General features: G+C 38.2%; 1 protein-coding gene across 6 annotated transcripts in view; it reads right to left on the reverse strand.

The window, feature by feature from the left end:
- Positions 1–16,152, reverse strand: part of SUGCT (succinyl-CoA:glutarate-CoA transferase) — a 760,970-nt gene that overhangs the window by 645,417 nt on the left and 99,401 nt on the right. For all 6 annotated transcript variants that reach the window (XM_047849630.1, XM_047849625.1, XM_047849624.1 and 3 more), the window contains one exon: positions 13,972–14,063. In XM_047849630.1, coding sequence (XP_047705586.1) covers positions 13,972–14,063 — 92 coding nt within the window. The remainder of the gene's footprint in view (positions 1–13,971; positions 14,064–16,152) is intronic.

Genomic DNA, 16,152 nt, shown 5'->3' on the forward strand with positions numbered 1-16,152 from the left:
CAAAATTATCATTTATAATGTCTGTAGTAATTGTATTTGGAAATTCTTAGCAACATTTTCTGTGTCTCACAAAACATCTTCCATGATCTGGATACTATCCCAAAATATTTATTATAATAAAACCATATTCACCAACATATGGTATATCCTTAGGACTTTTTTATCTTGGAATCTTATGTGACCTAAGGAATTGTAACTTTAATAACCAAATCAAAATGTTATTACACATTGTTTTATTTGGGAAAATACAAGTCCAATTGGAAAATTACTGTTTTCGGCTGGTGAACAGACACATTAAAGCACAATTCTACCACCCCGTTTATACTTTCCCCATCATCTTCTTTGTGTGGATTTTAGGTTTTTGTTTGTTTTTCCTACGTCATACAAATTGGTCCTATTATGAACCAAAGAAGTATAACTCTGCAACGATGGAATGATAACTCTAAAAGGCACAGACCATGAAAAGAACCAAAAATTGAGGAGCATCCATGTGGTACAGCTCCTCACTTCCCCTCCCTTGTCCAGACAATACTAAGGAAAGATAGGTTTAGTTGACCAAATACTGAGAATCCAGATCAAAACTCTCTAATAGGAAAGAAGCACAATGAAAGGGTTAAAAAAAAAAAAAAGAACTCTCAGAAAAGTTAACACAAGTACCCTTAAAGGAGGGGCGCCTGGATAGCTCGGTCTGTTAAGCATCTGACTCTTAATTTTGGCTCAGGTCATGATCTCATGGTTCCTGAGATCAAGCCCCGTGTCTGGCTCCATGCTTCAGCGCAGGGCATGCTTGGGATTCTCTCTTTCCCTCTCTCTCTCTCTCTGCCCCTCCCCCATTCTCCCCCTACTCTCGCAAAATAAATAACTAAATTAAAAAAAAAATGCCCTTGGGGCGCCTGGGTGGCTCAGTCGGTTAAGCGTCCGACTTCAGCTCAGGTCACGATCTCGCGGTCCGTGAGTTCGAGCCCCGCGTCAGGCTCTGGGCTGATGGCTCAGAGCCTGGAGCCTGCTTCCGATTCTGTGTCTCCCTCTCTCTCTGCCCCTTCCCCGTTCATGCTCTGTCTCTCTCTGTCTCAAAAATAAATAAACGTTAAAAAAAAATTTTTTTTAATAAAAAAAAAATGCCCTTAAAGAAGAAAGTCTAAGGTCCAGAACCAAGGCAAGAAATGCCACCAGGATTTGCCTTGTCCATTCTTGGGAGTTCCACACACCATTGGCTGGCTGAAGCAGGTGTAGCACAGGGCACTTGTTGGGGTCTAGAAAGAGGGCAACCCTAAGCCCCAGTAAAGACTACACTCAGTCCTGCAAGGCTTGGCCTCCTACCACCCCCCACTCAACCTCTTCTACCTCACCCCACTCCTATTCCTATACCTCAAGCAACTCCAACTTGGAGAAATGATTGTTGCAGTCCAGAATTTCAGTGCTATAGAACTTGACTAGAGCTGGTATTAGAGACAGAGTAAGTGAATAAAAAGTACTTAAGTATAAATACTAACTAAACTTTGACTAAGTCAAAGTACTAATCAGCAACAATTGGGAAGTGATGAAAGGGAGATAGAGGGAAGAAATGTAAGAATGCTAATAATTTCTCATAGCACGAAATCAACACACAATGTTTAAAAATGAACATGAGGTTAGTTAACGAAGCATGAAATGACTCCAACATTACTTGATGGGTTTTCATAATCTCTTGTCTCAACCTTGAAAGGATCTGTTATGAACAATTACTTTTGTAAAGAAGGAACACTTAGCTAAATTCAAGCAATGCCTTCTATTTCACTTAATTTATTGTTCCTTTGTTAAATTCAACTAAATTTAATACTTATTGGCTTTAAATCAACAAGAATATTATAATTAAGATACATTATGATCTTGTTCTTATGAAATTATTTCCATTTATCATGCCATCTGAATATGTCCACTTGTAAAGCATAAACAGATGTCTGGAATGATGCTCACCAAATATTACTACTAGTAACTTCTGAGTGGTGAAATCTAGGATAATTTGTTTTCTAATCCATTGTTTTCTGCATTGCTTAACTTCTTTTTATAACTTTTCAATTCTAGTTAGTTAACATACAGTGTTATATTAGTTTCAGGTGTGTAATAGAGTGATTCAACATTTCCATACAACACCCAGTGCTCATCACAACAAGGGCACTCCTTGATCCCCATCACCTATTTAATCCGTCCCACCTACCCATCTCCTTTCTGGTGACCATCAGTTTATTCTCTATAGTTAAGAGTCTGTTTCTTGGATTGCCTCCTTCCCTCTTTTTCTTTTCCCCTTTGCTCAGTCATTTTGTTTCTTAAATATTACATGTGAGTGAAATCATATGGTATTTGTCTTTCTCTGACTGCCTTCTTTCAGTTAGCATAATACCCTCTAGCTTCATCCATGTTGTTGCAAATGGCAAGATTTCATTCCCTTTTATGGGTAATACTCCACTGTATATATAGACCACATCTTCTTTACCCATTCATCCATCGAAGGACACTTGGGCTGTTTCCATAGTTTGGCTATGGTAGATAATGCTGCTATAAACATCGGAGTGCATGTATCCTTTTGAATTAGTAATTTTGTATTCTTTGGGTAAATACCTAGCAGTGCAATTGCTGGATCATAGGGTGGTTCTATTTTTAAATTCTTGAGGAACCTCCATACTGTTTTCCAGAGTGGTTGCACCTCTTTGCAACCCCACCAATGATGCAAGAGAATTCCTTTTCTTCCACATCCTCGACAACACTTGTTTCTTACATTTTTCATTTTAACCATTCTGAAAGGTATGAGGTAATGTCTCATAGTAGTTTTGATTTGCCTTTCCCTGATGAGCAGTGATGTTGAGCATTTTTTTGTATGTCTGTTGGCCATCTGGATGTCTTCTTCGGAAAAATGTTTATTCATGTTTTCTGCCCATTTCTCAATTGAGTTATTTGTTTTTTTGGTGATTCAGTTTAATAAGTTCTTTGTAGATTTGAGATGCTAACCCTTCATCAGATAGGTCATTTACAAAAATCTTCTCTCATTCCCTAGTTTGCCTTTTAGTTTTGTTGATTATTTCCCTCACTGTGCAGAAGCTTTTTTTTTATTTAGTTCCAATAGTTTATTTTTTATTTTGCTTCCCTTGCCTCATGAGACATATCTAGAATGAAGACGCTACAGCTGATGTCAACAGAGGTTACTGCCTGTTATTCAATATAGTACTGGAAGTCCTAGCCACAACAACTGGACAACACAAAGAAATAAAAGGCATCCAGATCAGCAAGGAAAAACTACAACTTCCACTATTTGCAAGATGACATGATACTATACATAGAAAACCCAAAAGATTCCACCAGCAAAACTGCTATAACTGATAAATGAATTCAGTAAAGTTGCAGGATACAAAATCAATGTACAGATACCTGTTCCATTTCTATGCACCAATAATGAAGTGGCACAAAGAGAAATTAAGGAATCAATCCCATTTACAACTGCACAAAAAACAATAAAATACCTATGAATAAACCAAACCAAAGAGGTGAAAGACCTGTACTCTGAAATCTATAAAACACTGATGAAAAAAATTGAAGACAACACAAAAAAATGGAAAAACATTCCATGCTCGTGGATCAGAATAACAAACATTGTCAAAATGTCTATACTTACCCAAAGCAATATACACATTTAATTCAACCCCTATCAAAAACAACAGCATTTTTCACAGAATTAGAACAAACAATCCTAAAATCTGAATGGAACCACACAAGTCCCCAAATAGGCAAAGCAACCTTGAAAAAGAAAAACAAAGCTGGAAGCATCACAATTGCAGACTTCAAGTTATATTACAAAGCTGTAGTGATCAAAACAGTATGGTACTGCACAAAACAGACACATTGTCAATGTAACAGAACAGAAAACCCAGAGATGAACCCACCACAATTATATGGTCAATTAATCTTCGACAAAGCAGGAAAGAAAATCTAATGGAAAAAAGACAGTCTCTTCAAAAAATGGTGATGGGAAAACTGGACAGCAACATGCAAAAGAATGAAACTGGACCACTTTTTATACCATACACACACACACACACACACACACACACACACACACAAACTGAAAATGTATTAAAGCCCTAAATGTGAGGCCTGAAATCATAAAAATCCTGGAAGAGAGCACTGGCTACAGTAACCTCCATTGACATGGCCTGTAGCAACTTCAGCAAACTCAACACCCAAAAAACAAATAACCCAGTTAAGAAATGGACATTTTTCAGGGGCGCCTGGGTGGCTCAGTCAGTTGGGTGTCCTACTTCAGCTCAGGTCATGATCTCACAGTTTGTGGGTTTGAGCCCTGTGTCGGGTTCTGTGCTGACAGCTCAGAGCCTAAAGCCTGCTTTGGATTCTGTGTCTCCCTCTCTCTCTGTCCCTTCCCCTGATTCACACACACACACACACACACACACACACACACACACTCTCTCTCTCTATCAAAAATAAATAAACATTAAAGAAAAAAAGAAATGGACAATTTCCAAAGAAGACATCCAGATGGCAACAGACATACAAAAAAAATGCTCAACATCACTGCTCATCAGGGAAAGGCAAATCAAAACTACTATGAGACATTACCTCATACCTCTCAGAATGGTTAAAATAAAAAATGTAAGAAACAACAAGTGTTGTCGAGGATGTGGAGGAAAAGGAATTCTCTTGCATCTTTGGTGGGGTTGCAAACAGGGGCAACCACTCTGGAAAACAGTATGGAGGTTCCTCAAGAATTTAAAAATAGAACCACCCTATGATCCAGCAATTGCACTACTAGGTATTTACCCAAAGAATACAAAATTACTAATTCAAAAGGATACATGCACTCCAATGTTTATAGCAGCATTATCTACAGTAGCCAAACCATGGTAACAGCCCAAGTGCCCATCGACAGATAGATGAGTAAAGATGTGGTGTATATATACAATAGAATATTACTCAGCCATAAAAGGGAATGAAATCTTGCCATTTGCATTGGCATGGATGAAGCTAGAAAGTATTATGCTAAGTTGAAAGAAGGCAGTCAGAGAAAGACAAATACCATATGATTTCACTCATATGTGGAATTTAAGAAACAAAACAAATGAGCAAAGGGAAACAATAAAAGAGAGAGAGGCAATCCAAGAAACAGACTCTTAAGTATAGAGAACAAACTGATGGTTACCAGAAGAGATGTGGGTGGGAGACAGATTAAATAGGTGATGCGGATTAAGGATGGTGTTTGTGATGAGCAGCAGGTGCTATATGGAAGTGTTGAATCATGAGCCTGTATACCTGAAACTGATATTACACTGTATGTTAGCTAATTGGAATTTAAATAAAAACTTAAAGAAAAAAAATTGTCACATCTATCCCAACCTTCCGCAACCACCACCCTAATTGGTCAGCAGCTACCAACATCAAGGCAAAACCCTCCACCTGCCATAAGATTATAACTCACTGAAAGTTCAACTGATCATTAGCAATTTTTGGCAATAAAGGGTTTTTAAGTTAAGGAAGTGCATTTTTTAATACATAATGCTATCGCACACTTAATAGACTACAGTGTAAACATACATTTTATATTCACTGGGAAGCCAAAAAGTTCATTTGACTTGCTTTATTGCAATATTGGCTTTGTTGTGGTGCTCTGGAAGCAAACTCACAGTATCTCTGAGGTATGCCTGTACATAAATATTTTAAATTTCAATTAGGTCCTTATTCTCAGACATTACTGACAGGAGTATCAATTGGTTGAATCACATGGAATATCAATAGCTATCAAAAGTACAAATGAAAAAATCTTTTGACACAGCATTTTTCTTCTAGGGACTTTTTAATATATATATTATTACACATGTGAAAAATAACAGATGCAAGAATATTCCCTGTAGGGGCACCTGAGTGGCTCAGTCAGTTAAGCGTCCAACTCAATTTGGCTTGGGTCACGATTTTATGGTTCATAGATTAAGACTCACATCTGTCAGTTCAGAGCCTACTTGGGATTCTCTCTCACCCTCTCTCTCTCTCTGTCCCTCCTCTGCTAGAGCACACTGTCTCCCAAAATAAATAAATAAACATTTTTTAAAAAAGAATATTCCCTGCAGTCTTACAGAAATAGCAAAATAATCAAAAGGAATGAAATACCCATCAAGAAGAGGCTGCTTAAATAAATTATGGCATATCCGTAGATGTGGACACAATAAAAGGAAGTGTACTGATACAGAATAAGCTCCAAAATATATAAAGTGAAATAAAATACAATACATTTAGTTTATGTAACCCAAATTGTGAAAATTTAAATTCTAAAGCTTCTAGAAAAAAAACATAGAAGAAAATCTTCCTGACTTAAGGGCAAGTAAAGATTTCTTAAACAGGACATAAAGGACAGTAACAAATAAATGGAAAACATTAATTTGATTTAAAATTAAAAACTTCTCATCAAAAAAACATCATTATGATACTAAAAAGGCAAGCCCATAGACGGGGAGAAAATATCAGCAATACGTTTATCTGACAGACACTTGTATCCAGAATACAAAAAGAAATCCTATGAATCAATGAGAAAAAAAAAATAACGCTCCAAAAAAAAAAAAAAACAAAAAACAGAAAAGATTCTAACATATAGTTCAAAAGATATCCAAATGACCACTAGCAATATGAAAAAATTGTATATCATTACTTATCAGGGAAATGCAAATTCACATCACAATGAGGTACTACAGCATACCCACCAACATGACTATAGCTAAAGAGACTAGCAATGGCAAGAGTTGGTGAAGATAATTAAAACTTCCACTCATTGCTGGCAGAGTATAAACTGGTACCATTCTGGAAAACTGGTAGTCTACTAAAGCTAAATGTATCTCTAACTATGATCCATCAGTCCCACTCCTAGGTATATACCCAAGATAAAGGAGTGTGAATGTCCAAAAAAAGACATTCAAAATAATGTTCATGGGAGTTTTATTCATAACAGGCAAAACCTGGAAACAGCTCAGATGTTCATTAATAAAACAGTAGATAAATTGTGATATATTCAACCAGTGAAATACTATATGCAGTAAAAACATACCACTAATGCACACAATTGAATGAACCTCAAAACATTATGTTGAGCAAAAGAAGCCAGACATTAAGGTACTCCTTTACAATATGATTCTATTGATAGATGTTTAAGAAATAAAATAGTCCATAGATGTGAAAACAGTGGTTAGGAGAAGGTGGTATTACAATATTGTATTATTGTAATATTACAATATATTTGTAAATCATTAAGCCATACCCTCAAGGGGTGCCTGGGTGGCTCATTCGGTTAAGCATGCGACTTTGGCTCAGGTCATGATATCACAGTTCGTGAGTTGGAGTTCCACATCAGGTTCTCTGCTGTCAGCATGGAGTCTGCTTTGGATCTTCTGTCCCCCTTACTCTCTGCCCCTCCCCTGCTGGCTCTCTCTCTCTCTCTCTCTCTCTCTCTCTCAAAAATAAACATTAAATAAAATAAACCATACCCTTAAGATTTTTCACTAGTATAAATTATATCCCAGCTTTTATGGGATTTTAAAACATCGAGAAAGTATAGTACCAACTGTGTTTCTTCAAAGCTAAGGGAAGACTATTTTGCTTATTTTTTTATTAAAATTTTTTAATGTTTATTTATTTTTGAGAGAGAGAGAGACAGCATGAGCGGGGAAGGGGCAGAGAGAGATGGAGACACAGAATCTGAAGCAGGCTGCAGGCTCTGAGCTGTCAGCGCAGAGCCCAGTGCGGGGCTCAAACCCACGAACTGGGAGACGTGAGCCGAAGTCAGATGTTCAACTGACTGAAGCACCCAGGTGCCCCTATTTTACTTATTTTTGAACAGAGTTTCTCTGAAAGGATGAAAGGAAAAGTGGTAGCACTGATTGTTTCTGAGGAGGACAAGACAGTCGGATTTACATTGAGGAAAGGAGATTTACACTGCAGACTCTTAAATTTAGGGTGGCAAAGACAAGCCTGGTTTACACCCCAATGTTATTATGTAAAAACCCTCTTCCACTCTTAAAAAAGTCCTGGTTATAGTTAAATTATATGGTCAACATATTCACATGTCTTGTAGATTTAGTATATGAATGTATTACATCTTCAAAATAAAATACAAACTAAATGTAATACAGTGCCTTTGGACAGCACTGTAAGAGCATTTTCTCTTTATGCCATTATTTGTGCTTCCTTGGCTTTTACTTAATTTTTTTTTAATGTTTACTTTTGAGACAGAGACAGAGCATGAGCAGGGGAAGGGCAGAGAAAGAGGGAGACACAGAATCTGAAGCAGGATCCAGGCTCCGAGCTGTCAGCACAGAGCCTGATGCAGGGCTTGAACCCACGAACCATGAGATCATGACCTGAGCCAAAGTTGGCCGCTTAACCGACTGAGCCACCCAGGTGCCCCAAGTGCTTCCTTTGGTTTTAAAAGGAAAGATAAATATCTAAGAAGCATTGCTTGTGAACCTCATTTTATCAATCCTGCACACTTGAGACAAACTAATCTGAAGTACAGCTTTCATCACATCATACCCCTTCAAAAACCTCCATAACTCCACCATGAGCAAACAACATCCCAACTTCTTCGCTTGAACTTAGACTTTGCAAAGTAGCACCTTCACCACTTTTCTCCCACTCTTCTGAAACCTTAACTCAGCTCTTCCATACCTAGCCCATATATTTGCCCTACATAAGCCTGATTCCATCCTGCTTCTCTGTCTTTATCCACTCTGATCTCCACTACGAATGTCTCCATCCATCTGAATGCTATCCACTTTTCCAGGTGGCCTTCAACTCAAATCTTGCCACTTTTTTCAAGTCCTGCTCTGAGCCACACTTATATTTTACTTCAAGTTAGAGTAAATTCTCTACAACAGATTCCAAGTGAGCCATAAATTGGCTTTTGAAGAATTTATTAGTTACATTTAAAAAAAGAAAACATTTTTAGAGTACCTATTGTTCTGGGCACTAAGACATCAGGTTGAATAAGAGGCTGTCCCCACCCTGGAAGATCTCACAGAAACAGCTGACAACTGCTCCCATACCAACTTGTCCTCACATATCTGCCATTCTCAGCTGCTTGCAAAGCACTTAATGCACGATCAACATCCCACATACAGACACACACACCCACACACATACACATTTCCCAACCCAGGCCTCTAGGATCATAAAACTCAAAGGCTTTCAAAAGTTGCTTCTCCGGAAGAAAAAGTTAGAGATCCTCTATCTTACAGCTCCCTATATTGTCTGCTACAGAGCATTCCACTTAATTTTATGCATTTTTCTATTCTTTTCTAATTTTTCCATAAGTATATGTTGAATCTAGTCAATCAAATTGTTACTTATAGAGTAAGATACTAAACTTATATCTAATACAGTACTATACACATATGGTAAATACATCATTGTTCATTGACCGATTAAAATAATCCATCTTGATGTTTACGTGTACTATAAATTATAGGTGAATTATTACTCAGAATACATGTTACATATTTATCAGTCATCTACTTTTCAAAATCTCATACTTATTGGTTTTGTTCCCAACCCTTCTCCATATTCCCTATGCATGAAGAAAAAAAAAAAGACGGATAGATAGATACCTGTTTTGAGTAATGACTAGTTAGCATACAGCCATGAACATGAAAAAGATAATATGATTTTGTTTGAAGTACAAGATTATAATTTAATCATAATATACAGACCTTAGTAAGTCATTGGCTTCTGTCAGAGGCTATCAAAGAATATCTGCTGCCTACTTTCAGTGCAAAGGGGTTTTTAATAATAATACCTCATATAATGTTTCCAAGTGTTTCTCAAACCATCTCCATCAGAAACATTTGGGGTCATCATTAAATATGCATTAATGATAAGCCCACAAATCAGTATCTCTAAGAGTGGAGATGAGAAAACTACAGATATACCAAGCACTTGCTGACTATTTTATATACTATCTCACATTACACACAATTTTGTGCTTTTATGTTTTATAAGAGATATTTTATTTGCTTAATCTAATACCTTGAAGAGAAAATATGTGAGTATCACTTCGAGGTGCACTTCACTGAAACACAGAGAAGCTAGGTGATATGTTCAAGGTCACACAGCACAGTGCCAGGTATTCATTTATTCATTCATTCAACATGTATTCATTAAGTGCTTACCAAGTGCCAGACTGTTCTAGGCAGAGATACAGCAGTGACCAAGCAAAGACCATGGTCTTATGAGGCTTATTATTCTCTTGGGCACATTTTAGACAACCAGTAAACATTACACAAGAGAAATTAGATACAGTCAGGCCTCCAGACTCTTAATCAAATGCTTTCTCCCTACAACGCATGATTGATTCACTAACTGTAACATATCATATCATGTAGCCTGTGTAGGCAAAATGCAAGTACAATAAAAATCAAAATTCATTCTTCAGGCAGTATGGAGAGTGGATATAGTGTCAGGGTGTAAGGAGTAAAGGAAATCTGGGTTAAAAGTCTGGCTTTTGCGCTTCATATACCATGACAGCACTCTGGACAAGTTATCTAACCCTTTAAGGTTTGTTACAGAATTTATCAATGCCTACCTAGAAGGATTGATGTGAGGATCAAAACCTGTAACAGCGTATGTAAAGCATCAAGCATGGGTCCAGGAGAGTGTAGGCATTGGTTAGCTTTTCCTCCACAATCAAATATGAATCTTATCTGACAACACCACAGCATGCCTAACCTAAAAGGCCAGATTTGAGATCTAGTGGAAGTCAACTGTAACTGGTTTGCTTAAATTTCATCATGGAGACTGCTTTCACAAATTTTATCCTACATTATATACTTAGGTGATACCCCGTTGGGATAAAAAGCGCAATATTATCCTGTTATTTAAAAAAAAACATGCAGGGCGCCTGGGTGGCTCAGTCAGTTGAGTGTCCAACTTTGGCTCAGGTCATGATCTCAGGCTTGTGAGTTCGAGCCCTGCATCGGGCTCTGGGCTGACAGCCCAGAGCCTGGAGCCTGCTTCAGATTCTGTATCTCCCTATCTCTGCCCCTTTCCCAGTTCACACTGTCTCTCTGTCTCTCTGTCTCTCTCTCTCTGTCTCTCTCTCTCTCTCTCTCTCTCTCTCTCTCTCAAAAATAATTAAACATTTACAAAAAAACATGCATTTTGAGGTTTTATTATCATGATGCTAGTCTATACATTAGGAACATCACTTCATTTTCTAGGAAGAATTATATCGGATCATCACTTAAAAAGTGTGTATATATAATAATGTATCTTCTCTTTTTATCAAACTGTTAAGTAATATAATAAGACCCTAAAGACTAAGTTCAGCTACCATGTCCTACCTCCCCAACCTAATTTCCCCCTTCTTTGTCAGCTCACAACAATCCAATGACACTGGCATTCTTTTGGCTCCTCAAACGTACCAGACTCTCCAGCATTTAGACACCAGCATTGGTCACCAGGCTGATGCCTAACTGGGTCGCACCTTATACATCTGGTCCTCAGAGAAGCCTTCCCTGACCAACCATCCCGACAGTGTTAGGCTGCATAGTGTAGGGTGATGTGGTGAAGCCTCAGGACAATGATACATGATAGAGAAGCCTGGGTTCCATTCAGTCATCTGACAAGGTAGATAAAAGTTCACGAGCAATATGATATAACTGGCAATAATGCATCTGCATTGGCTAGTTGAAGATATCAGCCAGAGCTTTCGGAAGTGTTCCTTCCTCTGCCAAGGGTATAAAATATTGCTGACAACAGGGAGTACTATTAAAGGGAACTCCCAATGTGGCCTAATTCTCTCCACTTCTGCTTTTATTCTTTGCTGTCAAAACACATTTTGCAGAGAACTTTGGAAGTACACTATTATAATGGTCTGAGGCACACTGTTGTATATGTTAATAGTATATAGAGCCCCTTTTCAGAGTTCTTTTTATTTGTATTTAATGTTTACTTTCTGCTAATGTTTGTTTTCTCCACTTAAGGACTGTGCCCCCCCCACCCCCCGCCGTTGCCTGCTTTATCACCAGTGCCTGCCAGTTCCCAGCATAGAGAGGGAACAGGTGCAATAACCATTCGCTGGATCGATTAATTAAGATATAAAGATGTGTCCGTGTGAAAGATAGAAATACAGTATATGGAAGTTAAGTTTACCTAATACATGTAAAGTACATAAAGTAATGCTGGGCACTTAGTAAGCACTCAATGAATGTTGTCTTTATCTGCTTAGCTAGAACAAAAATCTCCCAAGTAGGATAACAGAAGACAGAACAGCTGTTAGTGACTGACAAATACTAAGGTTGAGCATATGCTGGGTGGTTACCCCTGTCAGAGTATATATCACAGTGCACTAAAGGAATAAGAGTAATGCTTCACAACAACTGTTTTTAAGTTATTTCATTTTAACATGTGAATATACAAATTTAAAAGTCCAAGATCCAGGGCGCCTAGATGACTCAGTCAGTTAAGCGTCTGACTCTTGGTTTCAGCTCAGGTCACGATATCAAAGTTCATAGAATCAGGCCGTGTGTTGGGCTCTGTGCTGAGCATGGACCCTGTTTGGGATTCTCTCCCTCCCTCTCTCTCTCTCTCTGCCCTGCCCCCACTCTCTGCCTGTCTCTCTCTCTCTCTCAAAATAAATAAATAAACATTAAAAAAAAAAGAAAGTCCAAGATCTTTTCACATACTCGTGGTTGAGTTCAGTACTCTTGAAACAAAACCATGCACGATAATAAAGTCTTGTACACATAAGCACTTCTATGGGATAGAGCAAAGAGATATATCCATACTCCATTCTCCTGGCAGATGGAAAGAAAACTGGTGCCTTTAAATATTTTAAGAAAAGGCTATACACATTTTTCTTAGACTTGTGAAAATGAAACAGGCAATAAAAGCAACAAATACTTGTATCTCAAGACACTGAAATCCCAACAGCTGCTTTAAAATTAATAAAAGGAAGGAAAGGCAGCAAAAGAGAAGACTCAAGGTCACTCTGCCTCCGTTTAACCCAAAACTGCAGGAATATGTCCTAAAGAATTCACTGACTAAAGTGATTCAGGGAAGAAACACCTAACTGGGAAAAGGTTTTAGACCTACCAATCCAATCTGTTTTGGAAATGGATGTCTTTAATTATTTTCATTTATTAGACTTTCACACTTTTTTTTAACTTCCACGCCATTCTTACCGTTTTCTCACAGAGTCCATTTTCTAAGAGTCTTCAAGTCAACCAAACACATTTTAGTCATCTCTACATTTTTTAGGAAATTCCCAACCTATTATTAATAAAGAGGGTCTGTTATAAAATCAAATAATTCTCCCACTGTCAGAACCTAATGTATATAACAAATCAGACACAACTCCACCTGAGGCTTTAAGCAACAAATTTTTAAATACATAACCACTTATTAATACTCCAGAAGGAAAAAGAGACCTTCCGCTCTGTACGTATGCCAAATGAAGGTACGGTCTAGTCAGCCATTCTACTTGACAGAAGGACTATTCCTAAGTTACATCCGGGTGCCTATACCAAGCTTGAACAATACAATACATGCAGAAAATGTGTTCATCGCTTGATCTGTTGCTTCTTGCTTTTTAAAAAGATTGTTATAGGGGCGCCTGGGTGGCTCAGTCGGTTAAGAGGCTGACTTCGGCTCAGGTCACGATCTCGCGGTCCGTGAGTTCGAGCCCCGCGTCGGGCTCTGTGCTGACAGCTCGGAGCCTGGAGCCTGTTTCAGATTCTGTGTCTCCCTCTCTCTCTGACCCTCCCCCATTCATGGTCTCTCTCTGTCTCAAAAATAAATAAACGTTTAAAAAATAAATAAATAAAAAATAAAAAGATTGTTATAAAATTAACTCAAATTTAGGCTTATAGGTTAATGAAGAGGAAAATCCCTTTGGAAGAAACAGGGAGTAAATTTATGAATATTCTAAAGCTAAAGAATGATACCTACCTCAGGCCCTGTGATGTGCATCAGACCAGAAACAGCAGAGGCAACAGCATCATAACCAGCTCGCTGAGACAGTGGACCTGTCTGACCGTACCCTAAGACAAGAATAGACATAGTCAGTAACAAGCCGGGGGAGCAATGGTACAATAATGTATTAAAAACTCTTTGTATCCAGAAATCTTGCAGCAATTTATTACTATTACAAGGCATATAATAGTATCCCTTGAAAGGAAGCAACAAAAATTATTTATGATCTTATACCCCAAAAGGGTGCAAACTGGAAACTCGAGGTCTGAATCCCACCTGCATGAATGTTCTGTCTGGCCTGAAGAGTGTCCTGGAATGTTTTTATTGAGTTTCCAGCTGTTTAAAAAGCAGGAGATAACACATAAAATGCAAATCTCTGGCTTTTCTTGAAAAATCAGAAAATAAGTTCAAAACTACGTCCATGCAACAACCAATTAGAGTAAGTAACAGCTCTTCCCTTTACAGAGGGAAATAAAATTCTCCAATTTGCCTTTCCTCCACCAGTCTTACTCCTTTATGCCTAAGCGCAATTCACTCCCAGACTCCAATCATATATGTTATTCTTGTTCTGTACAAACCAATAATACAAAGTAAAATAAAACAATAAACCAATGTCCCTCTGGAATCTGTTTACATATTTTCTCAGGTATGCAAAAATATATACACAAATGATGATTAAAAACTTTGAACATAAATAATATGATTGCATGACCTAACAGTGTGTTCTAAGATTACAAACAGAAGGTGAAGGTATTATTTTTTTTCCTCCAGGAAAAATCAAGAGAACACAAGAAATAGTTTCTCCTGCTCTCCTAGGTTCCTAAGTCCTGGCACTTATTGTTGAATAATAAAGAATATTTCCGGTGCTACATGAATCTGTCTCCAAATACCATGTTATCAACCAAAGAGTGAACACATGAAAAGCCTTCCAGATCCGTAAGCTATTAGCTGAAAATTCCTGTATACCTTACTTTAGAAACCCAGAAAGGGGTGCCTCAGGGCCTTTACTTGCCTCTCCAGTTACCTGGGACATTCTCCCTCCATTTCATTCCATATATCCATATACATCACTCCCTCACATCCTCCAAATCTGCACTCAAATGTCTCCTTACCAGAGAGGCCTTCCCCAAAGAACTTTTATGAAAGAGCACTCTCCCTTCTCACTCTTAATCCGCCTTATCTGACTATATTTGTCTTCATAGCACTCATCCCAAGATATATAACATAGCTATATGTTTACTGATTTAGTCTGTCTCCTCCCTACCAAAATGTGTGCTCCAGAATTTTTTTCCATCTGATTCACTGCTGGGTTCACAGCAATCAGAATAGTATTCAATAACATTCATTGAATAAATGAATACTTGTTACATAAAATACATTAAAAGAAATAATCTATAACAACTAAATTAATAAAGAAACTAAAGAACTTTTTGTTTTGCTTTGTTTTGTTTTGTTTTTGACCAAAATTGCAATCTAGGAGGCGCCTGGATTTTCCTCCTCCCACAGACACACCAAATGCACAGCTCCACATGGACTAATTCCCTCTGAGAGAAATCCAGAATTTGTTGTTTGACTCCTACATGGTGTAATGGAGAAAATACCCACATCTGAATGGGCAGGAAAGGCTGAGTCACACTCCTGCCATAAACCCCACTCCTGGCACAGCACCATCCAATCAAGAGGAAACTCCCAGCTCCAACTTCTCCTTCAGGAGTAAAAGGTTTGGGCCACATATCAGGTGTCCCAACTTTTAAGGCTCCCACCTGAGGGAAAGGCCCCCAAAGCACCTCGCTCTGAGATCCAGCAGGACTAAAGCAGAACTAAAGCAAACAAAAACGAGTCAATGACAGGTGCATAAACACTAACCACAAGCTATCTTCCCAGGGATCAGCACAGAGGGAGCAGGCAAAAACGTCCATCTCCCAGCTTTTCCCTACAAATGGTCTCACTGCATAATTTATAAGCTACCAGCTGAGGATTTGGACTGTAATTAACATATATCTACCTGGAATTCTACCTGGAATTCAAAAGAGCTAGTGGTTCATACTCCAATAATAACACCAGGTCACCAGCATCTCTCTGGAAAGAGCTTCTACACATGTCTGGCACCCAGGCTTTTGTAACTATTGCCCAAGGGATGGGCCCCCAGATCACCTG

The sequence above is a fragment of the Prionailurus viverrinus genome, chromosome A2 (genome assembly GCF_022837055.1).
Source record: "Prionailurus viverrinus isolate Anna chromosome A2, UM_Priviv_1.0, whole genome shotgun sequence".
NCBI lineage: Eukaryota > Metazoa > Chordata > Mammalia > Carnivora > Felidae > Prionailurus > Prionailurus viverrinus.